General features: G+C 39.4%; 1 protein-coding gene across 4 annotated transcripts in view; it reads right to left on the bottom strand.

Annotated features, from left to right (window-relative positions):
• The window catches only part of PEX5L (peroxisomal biogenesis factor 5 like), an 88,949-nt gene extending 62,587 nt beyond the window's left edge, over positions 1 to 26,362 (bottom strand). For 3 of the 4 annotated variants that reach the window (XM_015871884.2, XM_015871885.2, XM_015871886.2), the window contains exon 1: positions 25,996 to 26,362. In XM_015871884.2, the coding sequence (XP_015727370.1) occupies positions 25,996 to 26,016 (21 nt within the window). In that variant the 5' untranslated portion in view covers positions 26,017 to 26,362. The remainder of the gene's footprint in view (positions 1 to 25,995) is intronic. The other variant, XM_015871887.2, reaches the window with a different exon arrangement.
• Between the last annotated feature and the right edge of the window lie 348 nt (positions 26,363 to 26,710).

The raw sequence follows: 26,710 nt of genomic DNA, 5'->3' as shown, positions 1-26,710 counted from the left end.
ACCAGACATGAGTGCTGGTATGTAAAACATGAAGCAGAAGGGCAGAGATGGAGAAAATTAGCAGCAAGGGAATGCTCTAAGGTGCAGTATGTATCAACCAAAAACCAACTTGTCCTTTAATTGAATACTAGAACACGTTGCCTAGAGGTACTAGGGACTTTCCATCCTAGGAGACACTCGAAACTCCAGTGGAAGCAAACCCCTGCAATTTGCTCTGCTTCTTCTGGACAGGAATTGCACAGGATGATCTCTAGAGATCCCTGCTAACATCAATTCTCAAATTCTGTGCAATAGATGAAGGCAGCTTAAGTAACTTGAGTTGTTTTCTATTTGGGGCAGGCAACAGAGTGAATCGTGTTCTCTGTTGGGCTAGGAAGCTGGTGGCTGTGTCTATGCATCTAAGCCCGTAGTGTCCTTAATTTTATAGGTTCTTTTGGCAAGTTTAATTAGTCTTTCAGCATGGAGCTGCTTATCTGTATCTGTGGAGAGTGGAGATCTGGATCTTCTCTGAGATGTGCACAGAAACTTCCACTCACCCTTGGATCTTATTGTGTCTGGCAGGTCAATACGTTCACATATGCTCGTCTTTATTAATTTTGAAAATTAGTATGTTAGTATTCAAAAGTTTAAATTTTACTTTGTATGTGCAAAGCAGGAATATTTGTGTGTAGTCAGTGATAGACATGCAGAGCTCGGTGTGCTCAGTTATGACCTCTGCGGTTGTCTCCTTTCTGCAATCTGCAGAACGTTTCTCTCTAACTGTTCTGATACTTAAGTCAGTGGTTCGCAAAGTGAATTGAAGAGGCGCAAGTGAAAGTGAAATGAAAGTATGAAGTATTATGTTTACATGATGGTTTTGTTCAAGCTGAAGGGTCCTGAATAGAACGGCGTTTCATTCTAAGTGTTTTCCTCTTGAACACCTGATCTCTGAATGTTTTTCAGGTCTTTCTGTTATAATTGTCTGCAAATGATGAAGGAACAACTTTTCCCACTGAGGATATTGTGAGCAGATGCTGAATTCACAGCAGATTACAATATCCTGAATCTTTGCAGTTTTCCCCAGAGGATGAGAAACTGCTGAGACTACACATCATTTTATTGGAGAAAACAGTAGAACATACATTTCCACTGTTGCAGCCCATTCTCCTATGCCAGCTGAATTCAATGCAGTGAAATACATCCATTCTGATAAACAAAAAACAACAACCAAAATGCACCAACCTTCTAATTCATCATTAGCTTTCAGTTCAGAGGTTGCTGCATTAATTCTATTAATGTACAAAGGGTGAGCTTTGGTCATCCAGGGTTGTCCATGAGGACTTAAGTTGACAGAGTTATTCCACTGAAGCTGAGAAAATAATTAGGCTACAAAAGAGAAAATGTGCATATTTCAAATCCCAGTTAATGCTGTCTATTGACTTTCTCAAATTGACATTGGAGATTTGACTCAGATAATTGCCTTCTCCATACACTTTAATACTTGCTATTGATTTCAGCAAAATAGTAGGGAAGAAAGAAAAAGGCAAACCTATAAGAACTGTCTGCTGTGTGCATGCACACATTTGCTGCTGTTAGGACACTCTTGAATGGCAGAGAAAGGTTTTAAAAGAAATATGCAGAAGCCGCACTGACTTATTAATACTGGAGGGGCAAATAGAAATGGTCTGCATGAAGATATGGAAATGAATTTGTTCTCCATATTAAACACAAACCTGACCATTCATGCTTGTTATAAAAAACCTGATCCAGCTTTCCACAGTGTGGTAATTTGTGCTTATCAGTTCTCCCATCACCTTTAACAAAGAGTGCCTCACTTTCTGTATCTGTCATGAGAAAGAGATGAGAACTTAAAAGTTTTAATTTTCAAGGTTAAAGCGTGGTATAAACTGGCATGTTCAGAGAACCTGAAGCTTCTTGCAGCTTTCATTAAGAAGCAAATCCTTCTTCTGAATGCAGTTTCAGTTGCAGCTTATTTACGTAGCTCATCTTTTATACCACTGTCTTCAGGTTATGAAGATAAACTAAACAGGATGAATAGGGAAATAAACATCTACAGGGTTTTAATAATAAGCAATCCCTAGGTGTTTCCCTAGCTTAATGCACATTGAGATATCTTTATAAGCTAAATGCTGCTGGGACGTAGAAGCTACAGCAAAGCCCAGAAGAGTGATTCACATCTGGCTACTTTTAAGTACAGAAGGGCTGCTTACTCTAAGATGCTTTCCACAGTAAGAATTAGGATTTTGTTATTCTGTTTATTGAAGCAGGGCTGTGTATACTGGAAGGGATAACTTATGCAAATTATACAACCAAGGAAGTGACAGTTATGTGCTAACAACTTGTGTTCAATTTGTTTTATTGAATGTTGCCAATAGATAGTTTGGTGAATGGTAGAGCATCCATTTTAGCATAATTAAATTCTCACTGATTTGCATCTAAGATCTGTTCTCTTGATAATAAGCTGCTCTGTGTACATGACATAATCTATTGACAGTGGTTGGAACATTGCACAATTATTAACATCATTAAATTGATAGCACGTGGTTTTCCAAGACATAAAATGAGACTAGATCATTTTACAATAGAACGGATGTAAAATAGCTAATTACGCAGACTGAATTGCCAAAGTGATTTTTACTCCACACTTTCAATGTAAAACACTGACAGATAGGGGCAATTAACAGTGTAGTAAAGTTCAATGTACAACTTAGAGTACATTGTATAGCAGGATATTCTTTTCTTCTCCCTGGCACCGCTGTATTTCAGTCCCAAGCTTTAGTGCCCACCTCTTGCCATTTCAGTCTAGAGCCCAAGACTATATATGCTACCATGTTTTCTTTGTTTCTGTACTTTCCCATATGTATTGTGTGTGTCATATGTTGTGTGACATATGCTGTTTGTGCTAGAAAGCTCCAGAACTTTTTTCTTGTTAACTGAAGAAAGAGCTTTGCCTTCCTTGAAGCATGGAACAGACCCAGGAGGACTCTGAATGTTTGTGAGACCTTCTCCCTGTTGCATGGCTTTGCAGCAGGTGGTCCTTGTTCCTGACCACTTTACATAGTCTCCAAAATTGAGTCCACAGGTCAGGTTATTTTCCAGATTTCCTTAATACTATATATGGTATTTGTCCTCTTTTACACATTGCCTTTCTCTTGTCATGATGACTTTCCCTAGGTAGGTGAATCTTTGGACCTAGTAAAGCCACAGTTAGAATAATTCTTCTGTCATGCTATCTCTCCTTTCCTAAGTTATTTAAGCTTCCTCACCCCACTGCAATACTTGCACACCAAGAGCTATTGAGAGGGAATGCCCCCATTTCCAGACTCCTGCTTTGCTAACCTTTTCATTATTTCTTTTCAAATGAGTAGCAAAAGAAAGCCTAAAAATCAGGTGATTGTTCCCTTCCAACGTGACAGCTATGGCTGCTGGGCTATATCCAAGTTTGCTTTTATCGCTTTTCTGACTGTTGCTATGAATATTTAATCAATTCCATGCACAGTGGAGCAAATTCAGCAGGAAGGAATGGAGATGCCCTTAATATAGTAGATTGTCCTACATCTCTTGGTTTAGGGACACCTTGAAGATGGCAAATTTTGGTTTAGATTCCTCAGATACTGTAGAACAGAATTATCTCTCTTCTGGAGCTTGAGTGCTACATGCTGGAATGCATTTTTCTATGTTTTGAGGCAAGGGGGGACTTAGACTCTGTCGGTGCCAAAATACCCTCAGCACTTAAGACTTAAACCCTCTATTTGTAACCAAAGTGTTGGCTATCTGATTCTTCAGAAGCACTGTCATGGAGGGTTTCCTTAGCCTAGAAATAGGCAATTAAGACACATCAGACTTCCCTGAGCACTGGATTTTGTAAATGGCTCCTATTTGTAATGACTGTGAAGGCCTATTTCAGGCACTCTTCCCTCAGGTGCATGTGGCCCAGCTTGAGCTATAGATTCGGGGGACAGCAGCATACTTCTGCATTAGGCAATGCCCTGCTCAGCACTGCCGTACCTCTCTGCTGCTGCTCCCCTGACTGGATGTTTGTTGCATATTTAACTCATGGGGATAAGCTTTACCAAAATGTTAACTGTCTTCATTTGAAAAAAAAAGTAATAATAAAATAAATGATACGTGGAAGAGACAAGCCGTGTTTCTAATTATGCGATTTGAAAAGCATATGTCAAAACACAATTGGATTGACTTACTAAAGATCCTGCCAGCTAGACTAGCATAGCACAGTGCTGTAGGATGAAAGGCGGTGAATAGAGTTATGACTTCTGCCTTCCCTGTTAAGTAGCACTTTATTTGACCTTGGGTGCTTGAGCTGCAGAGCCACGGTAACACTTGCAGGTACAATAAAAAACTATTTTGGTCCTGTTTTCCAGATGGGCTCATTCAAAGCCAAGGGAAGCAAAAGCAAAAAAGCAGAGAAGATGCAGAAATACTTTTATTTTTTTTTCTTTTACCTTGCCAGTGAACTTTAATCCTTGTGCTATTAAGTGCAGTACATGCGTGACACTGAGTGCAGAGCAGAGCCAGGAACAGTGGCCATTGCTGGTACCGTCTCATGGTAATCACAGATAGAACTAGACCTGTTTGAGCTCAGTGAGTCTCTTTCATAGAGTCCAGAGGCAATATTGATATTCTTTCCTTAGTAGCCTCTAGAGGCACGTGAAATACGCTGCCTTCTTCTTCTGTGTTTTAGGGCAGTGCCTTATTACAAGATGATGAATAACTTGCCTGTGGATTTTGCAAACTAATACCAGAGATAGGAATAAAATCAGCTAGTCCATTTCTCCCCATTCATTTTCTGCTTAATGAATACTGAATAGAAATATTTTCTATTAGTGAACATTGGAAGCTGAAACCTGGGAAGAAAATAGAACAGTCTGATTCTCATTTTCTCTACATTCCTCCCGTGCTGTTCAAGAAACGTCAGCTTTGATGCTCTGTTGGACCTTGGCTTCTACCAACCACATCTTTGTATTTTCCATAGCTTCGTGTGATTAAGGATGATCCTTTTGAGAGATATTGCAAGGCCTTCAGCCTTTCATCATGTAAGTGCTGCTTTTGTGTCCTGCTTTTAGGAACACTCAGAATTTAAAAAGCCGAGCCTTGTACTTGATACAGATGAGTAAAAGCATTGCAGTGGTGCAATAACTAGTGCTGCATTTAACGTGTTTGCAGTTCATCTAACAAACACCTGGTTCTTCAGGAGTTTCGCATTTAATTAACTGTAAATTAATTAGGATAATTTTGACTGACACTGCTGACTTGTTTTTCTTCTGTTTATTTAAAAAGAAAAAAAAAAAAAAAGTAGGGTTTGCTTATTTTTGCAGTTCTTGTATTGCTGTGTGGAAAAATCTAATAGTAAGCTGTTGGTAGCATTGCCAGGAATCACTGTGGAGGCCGGTCTTTATTTGCTAATGGGATTGCAGGCTGGTATTTTCTATAGTCTCATCAATTTTTAAGTTTTTCTTAGTCATCTCAGCACTGAGGAAGTTGGTCTTTATTGCTCCCCAGCCTTTTCCCTACTCAGCAATTTCTCCCTGGCCTTGCTTGGTTCCCTCCCCTCCTCTTCAGGTGCTCTGTTGCCATTAGATCTTGATACAGGGAAGCTACATGACAGCCTCTCATTCACTGCACTTTCTTTCTCAGGCTGTTGCAGTCATGCTAACTATCTGTACTTGGATATCTCCCACGTTTCTGGGAGAGGAACAAGACTATAAAAATGATGGTATTTCACTGTTTCTTTTACATGTCTAGTAAGAGCAGAATAATGCTGGCAATAGTATCTCTATGTATGTATGGTTGAAAGAAGAGTGGGTCAGAAGAAATCCTGTGCTCTTTTTCCCCTATTAGGAAATAGTTGTAATTGAGACATTTAATTTGGCTTCACATGGAATGTTGGACTTCCAAATTAGGTAAAGAAACCTTCACCTTACATCTCTTTTTATTTAGCTCCCCTGTTTCACAGACATTTTTTAATAGCATTGCCATCAATATAGTAAGATTTAATTGAAATTGCCTGTGTTGAGTTAGATTTTGCTGAAGAAGACAGCCTATGCTCAAAAACATGCTTGTTTTTTCATGCTGTATCAGCTGATCTAATAAAAAATACCATTTCTATAAAGCTCTCTTCGCTTGTGCCTATTCCTCATGTCCTCCTAGATCAATAAGTAAAGTTAAGGGAATCTAAAAATGCATTGACCTGCTCTTATGGAAAATTCCCAAGCATGTGCAACACCTTAAGAAGATGACTATGGAACTGTGCAGCAATATTTCTGGAAGACAACTGCTAAGAATGATGTCACTGGGAAAGGATATTGAGAGATGAGCAACTAAATTATTGGGGGAAAATGTAAGTTTTCCCATTTTGCATTAAGGACTTATGTACAGACATTGAGCAGAGCCATGCAAAATGGCATCATGAATTGTCAGTGGTTCCTTTATGGAGAGTTTAACTGCCTTCAAGTTGAGCCTGTACTCAACTCAAGCCTATAAGCAGCTTGACTGAAGGCTGTGGTCAGTGTTTCACCTCCTGTTTGTGTGTGAGTTCTGCTGTGTTAGGAAGCAACAAGGTGTGCTGTTCTTGACAGGCACATAACCTGGGAACCTATTGTGTCATGGCATAAATATAAGCACAGTATGAGGAGGGGAAAGCTCAAGTTATTGATCTTTGTACTCAGATAATTCATCCCTCTTTTTCAATACTACATTGATCTAGCAAACACAAGGAAAGAAAGAAAAAGAGTGTGGCTAGTGACAGTAGGGGAAGTTGGGAGGAGGCCTCATGCTATTAAAGCAAGCACTGTACTATTTTGTGGTCAACTTTTAATCCTCAATGGTCAGATATCAGGATTTATTCACTTTCTGTTCTGCTCATTCCATTGTGATTAGTGCTTATGAAGCAACTTGTCACCCTTTGCTGCACACTCAAAATATTGCGTTCCTGTTTAATCAGGAAGGCATGTGGAGTCCTCAGTATAAACACTGGTAGGTGCTTGTATGTATTTACAAGGCAGTAATGTCTCTGCAGTTATTATCCAATTAAACAGAGCATGACAGGAGTAATAAAATTAATAATTCTAAGGGAGGAATTGTTAGTAAAACATTATCAGTATCTCAAACTCCTCTAGAATTTCAAGAGTTAAAGGGATTTTATTTTTTATGCTTATTTTATGTATCAATTAGGATGTTAAAGTGTAAGCCAGATACCACTGCTGTAGTTTGCAAATAGTGATGAAGTCCTGTAATCAAGATTATGCAAAATAACTTCTGATCAAAGTGGATTTCCGTTCTTTTATCTTTTGCCTCCCCCAAAGTGAATTCTGATCAAAACCAAATGATCAAATAACACAGATTCTGATCCAGTCTTCTGGCATGATAAATAGTTTGAGCTGAAATAATAACAGTGTTGGTAACTTTTCTAAGAGCGGAGCCTATAGTGTAAGGGCTGGGTGGCAGGGGGCCGCAGTGGAGCATCTGAGGGGTTTAATTGTTGTGCCACACAGACCAATTTGGAAGGCAGTTTGGTTTGTTCTGTGCTTCTAATTTAGAAACCTGCCAGTGAAGGGTGCTGGAGAGGAACCTGTAATTGAGAAACTGCAGTTAGGTGATTGTGTTTGGTTGCATCTAGAAAATCTTTCATAAGGGAACTGGGCAGAACACAAAAGGAAAGGGCTTCCCTTTGTTTTGTCTTGTCTTCTGTAGAACAGCCCAAGTACATCTGAGCTGCTCTGTATGCTTTTGATCAATGGAAATGTTCTGAAGGGAGATAGCAGCACCCACCTGTTTCAGACTGTTTCCAGCAGCTTGTGCCCATGCTGAGCTGCTGCATGGCACTGCTCCCTGCAGTACCTCACCAGTTCTTTTCTGTTGTGCAAAGATTACTCCTAGTTCTAGGAGCTCTGTGTCAGTACAGGTTTATGAAGACTTTCAAAAGTATCACTCCTTGGGACTCTGAAAAGGAGCTGTAAGCTAAAGTTGGTCTTATGTCCAAAGTAGAAACAAATGTTCCTCTATGTATTTAGGATTCTGTTTAGCCTCCTTGGATATAAGTCATTTTTGCCCTTATTGCTTCTTAGGTCTAGCAAAACATCATGATGAGTTTTCATAAATATTAAATAAGCCGCTCAATGATGTGTAATAAATGAGTGTTTGAGGGAACAAAGTTACGATTTGATGGATTTTCTGGCTTGCAATGATAGATCTGATGTCATAATCCACGCTGGAGTAGTTATAGAGTTCTATTATTTCATGCTGCTGGCACCTAAAGAGCTCGGCCCCTTCCATCAGTAGGGAAGAAAGCTTGGCAGGGTAGCATTGAGAGCAGGGATGCTCCCAGCAATGTTAAATTAGATTGGACCCTTGGACAGCTGATTGCTTGCTTGTTTGTTTTAGAAGAAAGCTGGCTTGATGTTAGGATTATCTATCACAGAAAAGTGAAATTCAGTCTTGCCAGGAAACCATCTAAAATTGGTTGACCCTTACAAAATGTTTGAAAAGTGCTTTATCACAGAAAGGATGACCTAATGCAAACAAGGAAGGAGAACAGGCGTCCTTAGCTTACTGTTACAATTTATGCAAGTAATTACAGAGAAATATCATCAGTTTTTATTGTCAATTATAGATATGCTTTTGTAAAAATTTGTCTTAAATCTCAGATGTTTACATAATACTGATTCTTCCCAGATAAGGAATGTGCAAGGATTAAGCTCTGCCTGAATTCCAGTCTGAAGAAAAAATACCTCAAATTCTCAGTTGTAAGTTTGTAACAAGCATCAGATTGCCTTTTCAGAAAGCATCATTTTTATTTTATTTTTTTTGACAAAAGAAAGTGCTGAGAATAGCGAAGGCAGCAAAACATACATATCACCCAGAGACATCAGCATAGTCTACCTGCCCTTTGCTGACTACTCATTTTCAGATAATTCTGTGTATTTTTGCATAGTGTGCAAGATATAATTTCTATTAGCGAATCTCCAATTTGGAGATTTTAAAGCAAAATGCCTTCTCTCTCTCCTTGCTATGACAAGCTTCTTCCTAAGTAATTATTACCACATGGTTAGTGCTGGTTATGAAATTAGGAAAAACACTAATTAGACAAAGCAGGTAACAGTGCGGAAAATGTGCTGTGTGCATCCGAAGTGAACTGCTGCATCCTGCTTGACTGTGAGCGCACCAAGGGGTGCAGCAGCTTGTCTGTCTATTGTCTTTAACATTGCTTGGCTTTCCAGCAGATGTATTCTGAACACACACTCTTGACTTAAATGAGGAATTGCTGTCAAATTCCTTGGTTTGTATTACCCCAGAGATCACGCTAGGTGGTTGTGGTGCTCTCTTCACATAAAATGCCATCCTGCTGGAATCAGGGCTTACAAAACCAGCACGTGCTTCTGCTGAGAGCAGTGGTTTGAAGCAGGAGCAAGCAGTGATTATTTGGAGGCAAGTCATTCTTTTCAGGTACATGTTGCTTGGACATTGCATAAATGTCCAAGTGTTGTACAGTGGGAGAAGTTGAGGGCTCCTTAGTATCTGTGTTTACACCTGTACTAAGCAATTAGAGGCACCCAAGTACTGTTGCTTTTCTGGGGGCTGACATCCATACTCCCAAGACTTCTGCAACCAGACCAGCAATGAAAATGTTCAGTGTCCTTTGCAACCTCCTGTATCATGTCAGGGACTTATTTGCAAGAATGCCATTAGCATGAGCCAAAAACATGGCAAAGACCATTGCAGCAGACTAAAGCACAGAGGATCCCAGTCCAGTGTCCAGGAACGTAACCTGCAGGTAACAGCTTTTAGCTTACCTGGACTTTGTGCTTGGGACAGCTGCTTATAGGTTATTAACAGTACACGAGGTACTATTTTTAAAAGTGTACAGATTTTGCAAAATGAAACAGCTCAGGATTATTCCCAATGTCCGTCTTTTATTTTTTATTTATTTGTTTGTTTTCAATTGTGTGAGCAAAACTGAAAGCAGACACAACAAGTTTCATAAAGATTTTTGGTACAATTATGTTTTTCTGGAGCTTCAGGAGGAGGCGTCAGTATTAAGATTTGCAGTAGGAAATGTAACTTGTTTGTCTCATTAAAATTGCTGACTGCAAATTGGTCTGTGTTCCAGTTGTTCTCTAAAAGCGTGAATTTGTCAGACAAATTGTTGTTGCTTCGTGGGGGACTGCAGGAGGAGGAATTTTTTTCTGTAGATCAGCTCCACACACATATGGTGTGGGCTTAGTGGAATTGCAAATGCCATGTTTCCTTCAGGCACTGGCTCTTGCAAGAGGGAAGGAACTGAATGCAGAAAAAAGGTGCCACTGCTGGGTGGGATTCTGATTGCTATTCATGTAAACCTAAGTTAAGCACTTTGTCTTAACTGTGAAGGTGATATAACTGCCCTTGGAGGGAGCCTGCTGATTTCAAAGGCACCTGGGGAGGCAATTTAAATACTGAAATTTAGGAATGCAAATTCTGCTTTAATTTCCAATCTGCCATAGACTTCCCATAGACAACAGAAAATTGTTGTGTTGATTTAGGTGGTTTTTTTTTGCAAACACATTATGGAGATGCTGGTAGAAACTGAAGTTAAAGGCACTGAAAGCACGTCTTTATAACATACACAGGGCACATCTTTCTCATTATTATCCAAGGTGGCCAAAAAACTTGGGAGTGATCACATGTTTGTATATCCAGGTTTTCTATCTGTTGGCTATGGTGAAGTTTTATGATGATTTTCTTATCAGAATCTAGATTGAGACTCCCCATGTATATTTTTTAAGACAGTCTCATGCAAATTAATTTTTCTTGCATGTATGAATGGAAAATGAGCAGGTTTTTGTACTGTGCAGGTGGGTGCCTGCAAATCTAGAAGAAATAGATAAAGTGATTGATTCCTTTTACAGCTTTCTCAAGCTAATGTCTTCTCCCAACTTTCATTCTGTCTCTCTTTGTTCACTACGGTCAGCCAGCAAAAGATGCTGAAGCTCAATGAGATGGAGTAGCTGGGTTATACAGCAGAAAGTGCTGATGTGAGCTGCTTCTTAACAGGTTGAGCTGTCTACTCACACATCCCTGTGGATGTGCTGGAAAACAGATTACTTCTTAGTATATGCATATATGTTCTTCCTCAACTTGTTTCATGCTATGTACATACAGGAGAATTCTTAATGGTGCAAGATTTCCTGTCCTATGCCTCAAAAATAATAACCTGCTGTTTTGTAATAGTTAACGCTTCTCAATATTTCAGGACTCATTTCACTCTTTCACTTTTAGTCTAAAAACCTAGAGGTTTTCATCTAAAAACCTAGAGGCACTTGGTAAGTATCAGTAAATGTAACTGCTTGTTACATCTCTGTAAGGCAGGTTGGGTAATGTCCCTAAATAATTTTTCTAAAGAGAGGAACTGAGCCATAGAGAACCTCAGCAAACAGGCTGTATTTACAGCCACAGTGAACCATGTGTGCAGTGATACTCTTGGGAGTACTGGTGCTTTTCAAATATCTGGGAATTCTAACAGAAGACCTTTGGTACCTACAGGGCCAACAGCACACCTGTAAATATAAAGCATGGCACTATGGTTCATATTCAGGTTAGAAGAAAATATTGAAGTCGGTTAAAATGGAGTGCAAATCTTTAGAGTTCCTTTGCTGATGGTATTCTGGTATTTACTGTTAGCTTTGCATTAATGCCACATCTCCTTTATTTTTATTTTTGTGTGTGTGTGATTTTATATATATAAATACGCATAGAAGAAAACCCCCAAATTTTGTTTTGCCAAAAGTCACTTACAGTTTTAGCCTTAGTGACTGGTCGTAATGAGGATGCAGCTATTGATTTTCTGGGGACAAGACTGTTCTTATTACAGAGAGGTTAAAGTTCTACCAATTTTCATGGTATCACTAAATATTTTCTCATTACAAGTCTGATAAGAAGTCAGAATGGAAATTGCTTTGCGTTCTCTTTCTGTGACCTTTCAAATGACTGTCTGACCCGTCATTTTTTCTGCCTGAGGTAACAGCTATACAAACTATCTGCATAAGAAATCCATTCTTTTCCTGTATACATAAATGATCTAAAACTTGCATGGAATCAGACTGTAGTTGATTTGCATAGTCTACTCTTCAATCTACCATTTGAGAATTGAAGTTGCATGGTCAAATCAGCACTTTCAAGTAAATAGAGCTACAGAGCGGAATCTCTTCAGAAGCATATTTGTTGAAAAAAAGTCTCTCATAATCCTACACAAATAGTTTTACATTCCCCAAGGCTCCCATTATCCTCTCATTTTGGCCATAAATGCTAGCTTTACAGAGAAACTCTTCTTTTTAAATACATTTCACATTTTAGATTAGGTGGGAAATCATCTAAGAGGCTTGTACTTCAATTTGTTGAAATTATAAAGTATATAAAGCTTTATTTTAAGAAGCTGCAGAACTGCTGGGCCTCTTGTGCCTTGCCCACTCATAGACAGGGCGCTGATGTGCAGATTGATGCACCAGAAAGTTCCCCCAGCAAGAGCAGCACAGAGTTTACTGCTAAATGATTTTAAAACTCATAGTCTTTTTTGGCACCTGCCCATGGTATTTTTGTTGGTGTTAGGTAATAAAATATGAAGAATTTGCAATTTCAAGGGTCGATAGGTTCTGTCTCATGGTTGAATTGTTCAGGCCATTTTCCTGGAGCCATTGGAAGTCTGTTGTTTTATGGTATTGCCACTGCTTAATGTATTGGTTAAGTTTAGGTACCAAATTATCCTCAGCTCATAGCTTCATGCAAAAAACACTTTAAATTCTACTTTTTGTGGGAGGTGAAGGACTGAAGGGGGACTAACTGTAATTAAAAGTGTGTATAATTGCTCAGTAAAATGGTCTCCTTTTTCTGAAATACAACTGCAGCTTGCTAACACATATGAAGTCAGTGTTAATTGAGTTATATTGGGTAGCATGGCACGATCCAACAAGTCTGACATACGGGGGAATTGCAAGTACCTCAGATGCTATCTGTGCTATTAACGTATCACATTTAGTTACTGGGGAAACTCTTCAGTATCTTTCAACTCGAATATTTCAACTCGATCTGTTGAACTGCCAAAACGTAATCTAAGTAATACTGATATATGATATTCATGAGATAGGCCTTAGTTAAACAAGATTCCTAGCATGCTGTAGTTATTGATAGAGCTTTTAATTATTATTCTTTTAGTAACTACTTCTAACAGTTTTAGTGTAATTTAACCCCATAAAGTAAACTATGAAAAGAAAGAGATGCCTTTCCCATGGCTTTCCACCTAACAACATCTTGGCACTGCCACGGAACTGCTTGCCATAACCTACAGATGGAGTCGCCAACTTTCAATGACCACAGGGTAAGACAAAGTCCCAGACACAGATCCAGCTCCACAAACTGGGCATTGCTGGCCAGGTTTTCCTTGTTGATGCTTCCAGCTGAGGATGTGCAGATTTGTACAAACACAGCACAGTAATGTGATATGTCTTGATTAAGGCTTATTTTAAAGCTTTGTTTTGAGTTAATAAAACTGCAAGGGAAAGGTACAGGAACATTATCTTGTCAGTGAATTATGAAGCATCAACTTCTTTGCTACTGGATAAATGAAGTACTAGAGAGAGAAAAATAATTTCATCATAATGTTAGAAATTCAAGGTAAGGAGCTCTTTTAGCTAAGTAAATCTGACAGCATCCAGGTAGAGATTAATTGCCCTACCTCAGGTCTACTGAGACTGTGCTAAATGAAAAAGTAGGCTTTGTTTCATAAACAAGTTGATTCAGCTACTTAGTCCCTATAGTGAGATCTGTTGACTTCTACTTGTCTTCAATCCTAATCCAGCATTAAAAATATGATACATGTATTTAGCTTTGAATTAACAGTATTGAGTAGTTCCTGTAAATAAAATAAACTATCATCAAGTCCAATGAGAAACAATACCATTTTTTCTTTTCAGCTTCCCTTTAGTTTTGACTTTTAGAATTCCTTCAATGAAAGGACTGTCTCCAACTATAGTCTGCTTAGTATTCTTTAACTATAGTTAAACTTTCTTCCCAAATTGGGACTTATGCTAACCTATTTCCTTTAATGACAAGTTTGGACTCTTATTTTTTTTCCCCTCCATTCTGAGTCTGGGCAGAAATGATTCCTACCTTTCTTTTTTCATCTGGTGAATAAGCAAATTGATTTTAAGTTCATTCAGCAAAACAGCCTTCTGTTTCTTGACCTATCCTTTTTTAAAAGCTTGTAATAATTTTCTTCAACAAGACCAGAGGTGAAATTCTGGTTCATCCAAAGGCAATGGAAACTTTTACACTGTAAGATCATTTTGTGCCATATATAGCAAGAATGCTGCTACCTGGAGGGTTGTTCCTCCAGCTATTCCAGCTGCCAATTTTGTCCACTGTAAGTGAACTGAAATACTCTGCTGGGAACAAGAAGATAGAGATTTCTCATCACTTTAAGTCTTTAACATTAAACTAGATGCTTTTTGAGTGTATGCTCTTATTCAAAGTGTTATCTTGAAGATTGAGTAAGTTGGTAAAGTTCATCAGCCAGTATCATGTTACAGGTCAAAAAGAAGAAGAAAAGTTGATCCATCTGGTCTTAAAATCTTTACATGGATTAGTTTTACTATTAATTGTGCACCTTGGCATATTTCTATTTTTAATTTGTAGCTTAATTCCCATTCATAAATGTATCATTGGCTCAAGGCTCATCATTCAGTGAGAGCTTCTGCCTACTTTTGTCTGTAGTTGCTCACAGAACGTTTGTCTTCCAGTGAAAACTTAACTAGTTTTAAAACATCATTATTTTATGCTACCACAAGACTGATTTTTTTTCCTTATTTCTCTTGCAGTAGTTGTTAAATTGGATCAGAATTTATTCTGGGCTTTTTTTGTGTTTGGTTCTGTCCCCCTTGGGAAACACCATGTGGAAACTCAGCAAACCAAAATACCTTGCTTAAAGCAGTACAATAACTTTCAATAAAAATGAAAATATTGAAGTATCTGTACTAAGAGAATAAAATTGTTCAAATGAATTATAAATAATATCTAGATGAAATCTAAGAAGAGACTGTCTCAACTTATCAAGAACACGTTAAATGAAGCACTGTTAATCAGAAAACAGTGGTTCTTTTGCCCCTCTACATCTCTTTCCAAGTGAAAGAATTTGTGGGGATGAGTGGTGTAACAAGCAAAAGTTTAGATTGAAGCAAGTGTGTTTGTTCTAGAGAAGAAACCATAAGAAATAAACAGGAAATGGTGACTGAGGGCTGCTTAATGGCACACTTACTCCAAAGAAAATCCTGCTCCATTAGTAGCACCATTATCTCCAGCTGTATTACTCTTAGAAAAAGGTCATATTTCATTCTTACAAGCTCTCAGAATCTGACTCGACAGAAATGAAGTTTATAAGACAGCCATGAAATGTTTTGCTGTGGAAGCCCCTCTGCACATTCATAATACATCTGAAATGCATTTTTAAAATATTTGTATCTATTCTGGGCTATGAGATTTTCATACCAAATTCACATAACATTCCGCTTCCCTGACATTTTGTGCAGTTTTGTTTGCACCACTCCCTGACTCTTATTGTCTGCCTGTATGAATTCTTTATGTAGAACCAAGCACAGATGTGGTTAAGAGAGAAATACATTGCAGGGAGGGAAGGAAGGGTTCCCAAAAGATCTTGAGCCTCCCTAAGGACTTCATAGCATCTGTGATACCTGTGTTCCTTTTAGACGGTTATATCTGGCAGTAGACTTGCATGCTTGAATTAGTAGATACGCAGTTTTCATTTCCCTACTTTGCTCTCAAAGCCTCGCTGTTCTGAAGCAATCTCTCTCAGTGATGACCAGAAGATTGGGATTTCACTCAAGGATTTCCAGCCTCTGAAAGTCTGGAACTGTTCTTCTTTCTCAAAGGTTGGAAATCAATCTGTTTTCTGCATGTTATATATTTTATGCAAGCTGCCTGTCTGCATTTAGTCTCTATCAAAAAATAGAAAATCCTTTTAACATTTTCCCCCAAAACTTACCTTGCAATATCTTGGTAGCATGATACTGGCTTGCACTGGCCTTTCTTCCCTGGAGCCTGACATCAGAGTCCAAACGAGGTCATTAATCTAAAAAAGGTAGTGGTCTCATCCTAGACTTTGTTACGGATGTCTGCAAATTCACATTGCAGAAACAATACCTTGCTCAGTCCAGCTCCTGTGTGCTCTGCAGCCTCTGCTTGAGAGAAAGGCTCAGGGCTTCAGAAGCGTATTGCTAATGGTGAGGACTGTACGGCTTGAGCAGTGCTGTGTCAGGATCAGGAAGCTTTTACTGTGCCTGGGTTCCTGTCAGTGCTACTAATTCAATCACTTACATATGCAATAAATTCACATGAAAAATTAACAAATACCTAGCCAGTAGTGCCCTCTGTTCTTTCTCTTTTTCCTAAAAATCTATGCAACTTTATCTGAAAATGATTGGGTTTAATGGTTTCTGGATGTTTTTATCATTTTTTATATTTCAGCATTTGATGAAAAAGGATTCTTTCTTCTATTGCCAAATAGCTTCTCACTATTAATCCATGGTATATATTATTTAGTTGATACTTTTAGTATCTCACATCAGGTTCCCTTCTAATTACATCTGTGTCGTCCCTTAAACTAAACGGGTCTCTGTAGATGTCTGAGGGGTGTAGCTCAGTGACTGGCACCGATCTGTTCCTTTCATCTTAAGATCTCTGTGTGATTTTATTCTGTTTAAATTTCTAAGATCTGCTACAGGCAATTTTTTAGCATGATCATTAGTGGTAATAGCTCTAAATGTATTGTGGTATATGGGGAAAATAGGACTCCTTCCTCCTCATGTGTAAGAATCCTAAACAAGGGAATTGAGATCCGAGTATCTTTCCTTCTTAACTTTTCTGAGTGGTTGGTGATCCCCAGAGAGCTGGTCTGGGATTTTACAAGCAATAGCCTACAGCCCACATAGTCTAATCATGAAGAAGTTTATTTCAAACTGAGAACTATTTAAACTGAAAGCTATGGCACTTAGCAGTAGGCTTTATTGGGACTGGCTCCTCGCATAGCTTAGGAAACAGGGTGAAGTGAATGTGTGTATCCTCCCTTCTCTGCCTAAGGGGTCAGACTGGTATTTGTACTGGTTATGAAGCTGCTGTTCTCTTTCTGTAGACAGTTAAAGCAGTTGGTAACAAAGTGGTATTTCAGACACCTTAGCCACCTTCCTTCTTCTGTGGAAGTGCTCTAATAGTGGCAGCTTTCCTACCTGGTTGGCAGGCTCTCATGGCTTTTTTGTTTGACTCTGCTACAGTGAAACACCTGCTAACTACTCCGGAAGCCTTTTGCTCTGAGTGGCTTCTTGTCCTTCTCTCAGAATTAGTCATACTGGATCTGCTGTGTTCACTTCATACATTTTGACAATGCTGTACCTTGAAAAGCTGCTTTGAAAATTTATCAGTACAAGACTTTCTGACCAAAGCAAGCAATGTTCTCTTATTCCTGAAGGTTGTTATCACCTGCTAATGTGCCTCTGTGAAGCAAATCAACATTGGCCTTGCAGTGTTATCCTGTTAATAGTAATTCTATTATCATCTTTTATTACAGACTTTGAGCATACAACATTTATGAAGTAATGTATTGAATGGATTGTGTTACAATTGATTAGTCAGATGTAACTGGGATTAGACTGGGACACAGTGGTACAAGCCAATTTGTTCTACTATCTCAGAGAGTTCCTGACTCACTAAACTTCATGTTCAATAAACTCCTCTCTTAAAACTCTTGACTCCTGACTTCAGGATGATGACTTGATGACTTGTGTGGAATGAGGCTTCTCCTCCACACCCAAGAATCAGGGTCTGTTTCTGCTGAAGTTAGAGAACTTTCAGAAAACAAGGAGAATATTGTTGGGTTATTGAGTTTGTCTTCTGCTGTCATAGGCAGCATGTCATAAAAAGTCTTTCACAAATTGATTGTTTGATCTTTAAAGTAATTAGGTCTTCTGCCTCTGCTATTCCAGTTGGAAGGCTATTGGAAATCTTGATTGGTCTAATGATCAGAAACCTTCTTCTAATTTCCAACCTAAATTTATTCACAGGCGGTTAATATCCATTTGTTCTTCTGCCAGTTTTGTCCTTAGCTAATTTAGGTTTTCTGTGTCTGGTGTTTATCTCCCTGATGCATTTACATGCTGTGATTATGCTCCTGCTGAGCCATCGTTTTGCTCAACAAAATAAGCCAAAATCTTATGGTGTCTTCTCACAAGACACCCTTCACCTTGATCATTCTACTTTGGACATGTTTCCCTGCCTCTCTTCTCAGCCAGAGCTTTACTCAGTTTAAAATTTGCTAGTGGCATTGTAAGTTGGCACTGACTTTTTCCTGACTCTTCTAGAAAAACTCTTCTGAAACCAGAAGTGCACCTGCTTTCTTATGGGTATATTGATGGCTTATAGTCTTCCTGTATGTGCAAGTATGTTCTAATATTTTCCAAATGGTATTTTACAGCTTAGAGTAGATTTTTAGTTTGTTTGTTATCGATGCATATCATGCTGTTAAATTTCACTGTGTTTCTGTTGTTCCAACTTGAAGTTTACATTTCCTTCTGCATAGTGACCTGATGCTCACCACTACTGATGATGTTTCCAGTAATCAACAAATGTAGTCAAGATTTTTCTGTTTTTAGTATGTTAATGGATGAGCTTATAAGACATCAGTTCTAAAACTCATCCACAAAGAACCTTGTTAATAAACTTTCTTCAGTCTGATTTTAGCACTATATTTCTTATTTCCCCATGAACGGTTTCTTGCCTTATGTGTGTTTTCTCCACTATTTCTCATTTTCTCCAGCTTCACTAATAATTTATTTTGATGCGCCATAGCAAATGCAAAGACCATGGAAATCAGTCAGTCAAGTTTCCTTTACCTAGAAACCCAGTTATGATTACAAGAAGTTGTCAAGTCAGTTATGCCGACCCAACAGAAGTTTAATCAAATCTGTTAGGGAGGAACTGAGGTAATACTGAGATGTTGACTCAGTGTAGAATCTTTTGAAAAATCATATTCAGGGGCTTCTTTTTTTTTCCCATCCAGTATAATATGTGTCAAATCTTAATATTGCAAATTTTTTCTTTGCTTCTTATTACGCATACAAAGAAAACCAAACATTGGAAGTAAAACTCATGTACCAGTGACGCAGAGTTTCAAAAGCCTGAGAAGAAAGCAATGGGATATTACACTGCTTGTAATCATTTTAAGCTGCTAGAAGAATTTGCTGAATACAATCTTTATGGTCCTTAGGCATTTTATTAGTAATGATATTGGACATTGATGAAAATGCATAACTACAGAAAGTCACCTCCTAGTTTACATGTTATGACACCTGATTTGGAAGACAACTGCTTCTGTGTGTTTTGTAGTATCAGCTATTTCTGAAATAGATTGTGCAAACTTCATGGTGCAGACAACTAGGAGATAGTTCCTGTGCTGGATATGTAAGAAAAACAAACTTGTCAGCTTCATTCTAAACAATATTCCAGTATTTTCACCATTTTTATTTCTAACCATTGCAAAAATGGTAGCTAATAATAGTAGTCAGGTGTCTTCAGGCAGAACTGCTTTAAACATGAAAACTTTACTTTAAGGTTTCTGCAGGCTCAGCTTGCTTAGAAACTAAATATTTTTAAAAATACAAATTGTTTTCGGATGATGAATATTTGAATCAGCATTTCCTAAAGTGTACTGTAAGTTTCTGTATGCAGTTCCCTTGTCTTTCCCACGCTTTCATGCACCTTGTCCCATTTGGGTATTTCACTCTGATCTAACTTGTGTGCTTCTAGTCAAACTTTTTGCCTTCTTCCCTTGCACAGTATCTACATGCTTCCATTCTCAGGCTGCTGGCTTGCCTTTCTCTACTTGCTCTATTAACAGTGGAGCCCATTAAACTAATTAGCCTTCAAATATGTGTAAGCTTATGCTTTCAAATAATTATAGGGCAAAGTAATCAAAATAGACTCTCTGAAATAGACAGTGTATGCAAAGCAAATATATTTACTAAGACACATGCTAACACAAACCTTGGGCAGGCTGATTTTCCGTTGCCTAACAGCAGTCAGCATTGATTTATGAATTGTTGATATCAATGTAGATAAAAATATCTATGCATATACATTGAAACTGCATTAATGGATTGTGGTTTAGTTTTTAGAAACCTAAAGCTTCATTGTAAAAATTTAAAGTGTTTGAGTAATTTTGCCTGAACTCTTCCAGTAAAATCAGTGTAAGTCTCCATGCAGCGGAGTGTTTTTCTACTGCTGATCAAACCTTGGCTATAATAGTTCTGCCAGTGCATTTTAGAATATTTAAAATCATGGTTTAAAATAAGTAAATAAATAAATGATAATCACTATTCAAGCCTAACACACATGCTCAGTAATGGATATATGGAGGGTGTCTCAGCAAAGGTAGATCTTGGAAGCAGAGATAAAATCTGGGCTTCTGTAAGTCTAAAGAGCTACCCTCTGCATCATGCTATTATGAATTGTGAAAATAGTGGTAGATTGTAAAATAAATAAATGAATAATGTGGATTTTAGAAAAGCAAACAGTGCCTCTTTTGTGAAAGCTACATATTTGAAATAGAATATCATTTAGATAAATATGCAAGGTTCAAAGGAACAGCTTGGAGCTGTGTCAGAGGAGGGTCAGGCTGAGCATTGGGAAAAGGTTCTTGATGAGAGCATGGTGGGTGTGGAACAAGCTTCCCACATATGTGGTCACAGCACTGAGCCTGATGGAGCTCAGGGAGTGACTGGACACATGCTCTCAGATACGGGGTTTGGATTTTGGGTGGTCCTGTGTGGAACCAGGAGATGGACTCAATGATCCTTGTGGGTCCCTTACAATTTAGGATTTCTCTTGATTCCAAGAGTCCCTCTTAATTCCCTTCCAGCAAAAATACACTGAATTCCATGAGCTTATGTGCCTTTTGTAAGCTTTTCTACTGGGTTCTTGTAAGACTGCCTAGCAGCTTCAAGGAATGCTTTTCCATACCAGCACTGCAAATACTCTGCATTCGTATAATTTCGGTATGCCTCTTAGCCAAAAGCAGTTTATCACCTACTCTCTTTGTATGAATATCTTTCAATGAAAACTAACTCATTATTTTTAGCTTGCTTCATTTATAAGCAGTTTATAATCCACTCTTCAAAAACTGAAAAGCTACTAGTGAGTAATTGGAAAATATCAAAACAAAACGGAAAACCTGCCACCATAAACACTGCCATAGTATTGTAAGTACTTTTAGAAAACGTTTGAATAATGAAAAATCATCAGTTTATCATAATGGAGTTTCAGTAAGGCTGGGAGTTATGATTCATCCACATCGCTAGGGATCAGTTGGCATTCCAGCTCATGCTCAGACTTGTAGAATTTTGTAGCTTAAAGTCATTAAGTTTCTGTTGATCTTAACAGCTGAACAAAGATTCAATTTAGCATTGAATTCAATTCTACATTGTGCATATTTTTATGGGCTGCTTTATTCATGTACAAAGTGCATAGCTGAGCAATTCCATTTTTGTAACCATAATTGATGAATAGCTTGAGTTTTACTTATTTTAAGTAGTGCAACCAATGCTGTTACAGTATTTTTAATAGGTACCAAATAAGCAAAGATGGGACTTGCATCAGCAACTAATTCTGTGACATTCTGCTCCACTTTTCCCAGTGAGGAAACTGTGTCTTAAGTGTTGGGAAATCAGAGCAAAAATGTATTTTATAACTTCTAAAATATTTATCAACACTTTTTGTGTGCAATAAAACGCGTTGAGCCCCTGAAGTTTAATTATGCAAGAATTGTCATGCATACATGGTGATTTTTTCATAGACCTACTGCAGTCCTGCATGTTTGGGCTTAAATAATGAGATTTTACAGAAATGTGAGTGATCATTATGGTTGGCTTCATCTAAATGTGAAATGCCAATGGTAGAACATTAAGTATCTTTAACAGTGCAGAACGCAACCCAACAATTATGGGCATGAAGTTGATTGCATATTCAATTAAAAGTTGAGGAGACTAACTGTCTGATCTGGAACTTGGCCAACACATCATCACTTTGAGTCTGTTCTTGCAAAAACGTGCCAAAGGAACTCACTCTGATAGCCATGTGTGGTCAAGATTTCTGCTTTATCTAAATAAAGCCATTTCCAAACATAACACATAAAATCCCATGCCAGCATTTGGCAAAGCACCTCTTCTGTTCAAGCATTTGTGCTGGAGAAAGCTGACTGTGTACAGCATCAAGGCAAAGAGGTTTGAAAGCATTTCTTCTGTATTTCCTAAGAAGCTGAAAGCTGCTGAAAATCCAATTCTATGATTGTCATTTACTTTCCATCCATTTGTAGAGCTATCATAAAAGTCAATGGGAGGGATTGATACCAAGTATAAAATACACTGTGAAAAATTTTAAATGTATTATTGTTGGTTGTTAAAATGATAGACATTTTAGAGCAGTGACTGTGGGATGAACTCAGCTCATGTTCTGCTTCCATCTGGCCTGCTATTGTTCCCTTGAAGAAGATGGTAAACGTGCCCTAGTAAAGAAATACTCTCTCCTTCACCTGTGCAGTTCAGATTTGGAGTCACGTATCTCTGTAATCCCAAAAAAGGCAGGAGGGCCCCTAGAACTGCTGAGGTGTTACCTGAAGTGTAACTTAGGTATTACCCTGTAGCCATCAGCCTTTGTCCTGTCAACATCTGACTTTCCTGGAATTCAGTAGGGCTGCTTATGTAACTGGAGGTATGCACAGCTAATCTCAGGTTCTTATCATGCAAAAGCCTTGCCATGAAGGCTCAAGCTTCAGCCACATGAAACAAACAGGCTGGTAAACAGTACACCAAAATGAAATGGTTGTGATAGAGTAATAGCTGTGAGGGAGCTCCCATGGCAGTGTTCTTCCTTGCATCCTGTTTCTGTTTCTTGCCTCTGTGGAAGGCCGTTGCTTTTCTCCTGGTCTTTTATGTGAAAGCATGCAGTGCAGAAGGAATCAGAAACCAACCCTTAAGAACGGTACCGGGGAATATCGAGTCAGTGGCTGAGCCAGTAACACCTTCTTGTGAGGTTATTGCCTTATTCTGTTGTTTTTGTTTTTTTTTCCCCTCTGTCTGGGATTTTAGCTTAGAAATAGTGTTTCTGTATTGTGAAGATTGACTTATAAGTGGGAAATGTAAGCCTAGGTCCTCAGGATAAGCCAAGTATCTTCCTGAGACTGAGAAAAAACAACGTACTGCAAACTAAAATTTAAGAAGAGATGCACTTACTATGGCCTGATGCAGTATAGTGCTTCAAATGTCTTCATTTCAGGTGACTTCAGCAGTACACAAAGTATATTTCACCTACACCTGCAGAATTCACTGAACTCAGAAATGCTCCACTGAAGCTCACAATGCTTGATGCCTGTTTGAGGCAGGTTTGCAGTCTGAGGAAATTATGTTCATTATGTTGTGATAGTTGATAATGTTTTCAGTTTTTAGAAGACCTGGAAGAATTAGCTGAGTTACAGCTGGTCATTGATAAAATATTGGCTTTGTAAAGTTTTTAACTAATTATATTGAGGAGTAATTTCTGCAGACCTTACTTCTGAGACCAAAACACAAGGAATAAAGGAAATGACAGCTGGCATTCTAAATCAGATCCTAAATTTGATCACTGTACATTCAGAAGAACTTTCGCCTTAAAGTGTGTGGGGTCAACCTTTATGTATCTGCATGCTTTTCAACAGGATACGTAACACTTGATGCTTAGGTGCTCAGTTAGGATTTCATTCAAAAGCAGCGGAAGCTGTGAGTGCTCAGAGCCTTGATAACCCAGATTATTGTTATTAACGAGTTCAGGTATTATTGACTTAGGTGCCTAACTTAATCCACTCAAATCTGAATGGTTTTATAGTTCGCATTCATTTTACATTGACAGGTAATTGCAAATAGTTTTCCTTACATTAGTAAAGGTCTTACAAAAAGTTTTGGAAGGTGTTCAGAAGGGACCTGTCATGCCTGGGACGTGTCTGTGTTTTGGTTAGCAATGGTTGGGTACTGTGCTTGTAGGTAACTGGCAGTTTGCGTTCTAATGAGGTTTAATAAATGTTACAGTAGATAATTTCACTGCAATTTAATTAGCTCTTTATTGTCTTTTCTGTGACTCACTTAAAGGCTCTAATTAAGGATATAGTAAACACAAACATTTTTCCTAATGCTTTAAGCTTTTTTTAGGTGGTTTTTGAAGAAGATTGATGTTTCCTGTTAGGGCAGAAATATATTAAAAACCTTGGCTTATGTGCTCAGCTGAGTTCCTATTTTTTTAGCAGACAAGTGCAGTGGATCTGAATAGCATTTTAAATCAGCTAAGTTGTAAAGTGAATTTGGATAGGATTGGGTTACATTTGAGCTATGAATGTATTTTGAAAGAAAACAAAAATGAAAGGGTGTTTTGAGCTGTTGTTTTTTGTTTGTTTGTTTTTTAATTGCAAATTTGATTTGGCCTTTTAATGATGGAGACAGCTTACAAGGTTGCCAGGGACCTCAGTGTTCCACTACACTTCCTTTTAAAAAGTGTTGTATGTTGAAACCTTGTGGTGTATTGGCCATAGCAAAGAACTGCTTTCTTCTGGGTATAAATACTTATTTGTCAGTATCCAATTCATTAACTTCTGCAACAGGATTGTTTTTGTGTTACCATAAAACAATGCATGCTTTAATCTTATTATCATAAATAGCAAAATGTATATTGATTGCATCTCCTGTTAAAACATATTTGCTCTTCTATGGCAAGCTCCTTTGTGACACGTTATTTATCATTGTTGAAATCAGGCAGCACCAACATGAAAGAGTAACTGGTATCATTTGGGTCAGAGTGCTGAATCAAATCCTCGTTTAACACATATTATGTCCACACTCCTGTGTTTGACATTGACTTGAATGTTCCTGATGACCACTGGCAGGTTTTAAATGCTGTGCAGTTGCACCAAAGAGAAGGGGGCAGCTCACACCTACCAGAGCGGCAGTGCTCTGCAAACAGCCTCAGTACTAACAAACGCCACCGGTGCCACTGTACATGATAAAAGCATCTTGTCATTCCTCACAGTGAGTGCAGACCCAGATTGGGTCTGAAAGCAAAGAAAGAAATTTGGGAGAGCTGTGTAAACCTTTGCTCTGCTTTGGCATGTCCTTCTCCTTCAAAATAGCTTTGGCTTTCCAGGGAAGAGCCATGTGAAGGAGAGCAGGAGCCAAGGTTAAAGTCATCACGTCCAAGGCACCCGTGTGTTTTTATTTGGGAGAGGCATTGTCTGCTATGGCACTGTGGATCAATAGCAGCAGGAGGCAAGATTTCTGCCTCAAATGTTGAAGTCACTTAGACATGTGTTTGAAATTCACTCTACAAAGTCATTCCAGGGCTTAGCAAAATCAATCCTCATCCCACGTTGGGAAGGAGGAAATAGAAATCCATCACCTTTTAACACAACACATTGTGCAAATCAACAGCTTCAGTGTGACATGAAATCTTTGCAGATTTTGCAAAGCAAGTGCTCTGTCTTTTCCCTTATTGTTTGTCCTTCACTTGACATACAGGAAGAGATGCATCAAGAAGATGGCAAGAGCCATGTGTCACTTAAAGCGTGCCATAGCAGCGTTTGCCCTGGAATGCTCCCTCGAATCTGTGTGAACAAGCAGGCACTATACATCAATAAATACACAACTTCATCTAGTTAGAAAGTTGAGCGCGCCCCTTTGCCGCCCTCCCCCTTTGAGCAGAGCTGCCCCCAGGCGCGCTGTCCCCCTCGCTCGGCCCCGTCTCACTTGTTGCACGGTGCCCTGTGCCATCCCCCTCCACACCCCCCGCTCACCCCGCGGAAACTTCGCAGGGACCCGTTCCGGCGGAGCCGCCTGCACTGCTGCTGCTGTCCGGCTGCGTGCAGCCTCTTACCTGCATGTGGCCCTGGTACATTCTGCCGGCTGTGCTGCGGGTGCCCCTCAGGCCGGCGGGTCGGGTGCACGCTGGGAGGGGGCACCTCTCCTGTGCGCTCGGCTGAAAGGGAAAAAAAAAAAAAAAAAAAAAGAATAAAAGAAAAAAAGAGCCTAACCCTGGAAGAGCTATTTTTGGGAAAGATTCAGTTTGTCCTGGAAGCTCCCGTATTGCTCTCGGTAACCCGACCAGGCGGGCTGCTTCCTTCCCTCCTTCCTCCCCTCTCGTCTCTCTTCTCCCTCTCTCCCCCTTCAATGCGGTGCCGCAAGCTGCACGGAGCTGTTCCTCGCGGGGTGCTGGGGGGAGGGCAGGGCGGGCCGGGCCGCGGCGGCGGCGGCTGCGGGGCCGCCGGGCGGGGAGCGCCGCGGGGCGGAGCGGGGCCGCCCGCTGCCGGGCCTGGGCTCGGCCCGATGCTGCCGCCGCCCCGCCCGGCCCCGGCCTCCGCCGCCCTCCTCCTCTTCTCCTCCTCTCACTCTTCCTCCCTCCTTCCCTGCCTCCCTCCGGCCGCAGAGGGAGCGCGCGGCTTCCGGGGGACGCGCGGAGCCCGCGGAGCGAAGCGGGTCCCGGGGAGCTGCAGCCCCGCTGGGGCCTGCGGGCTTCCGCTGCAGCAAGGAATATAAAGAGTAGCGATAACGCTTAAAATAATAATATTAAATTTTTTTTAAAAATTGAAATG

Source organism: Coturnix japonica, chromosome 9 (assembly GCF_001577835.2).
Source record: "Coturnix japonica isolate 7356 chromosome 9, Coturnix japonica 2.1, whole genome shotgun sequence".
NCBI lineage: Eukaryota > Metazoa > Chordata > Aves > Galliformes > Phasianidae > Coturnix > Coturnix japonica.
Note: the sequence above shows the minus strand (reverse complement) of the source record. Positions and strands in the feature narration are given on the sequence as shown.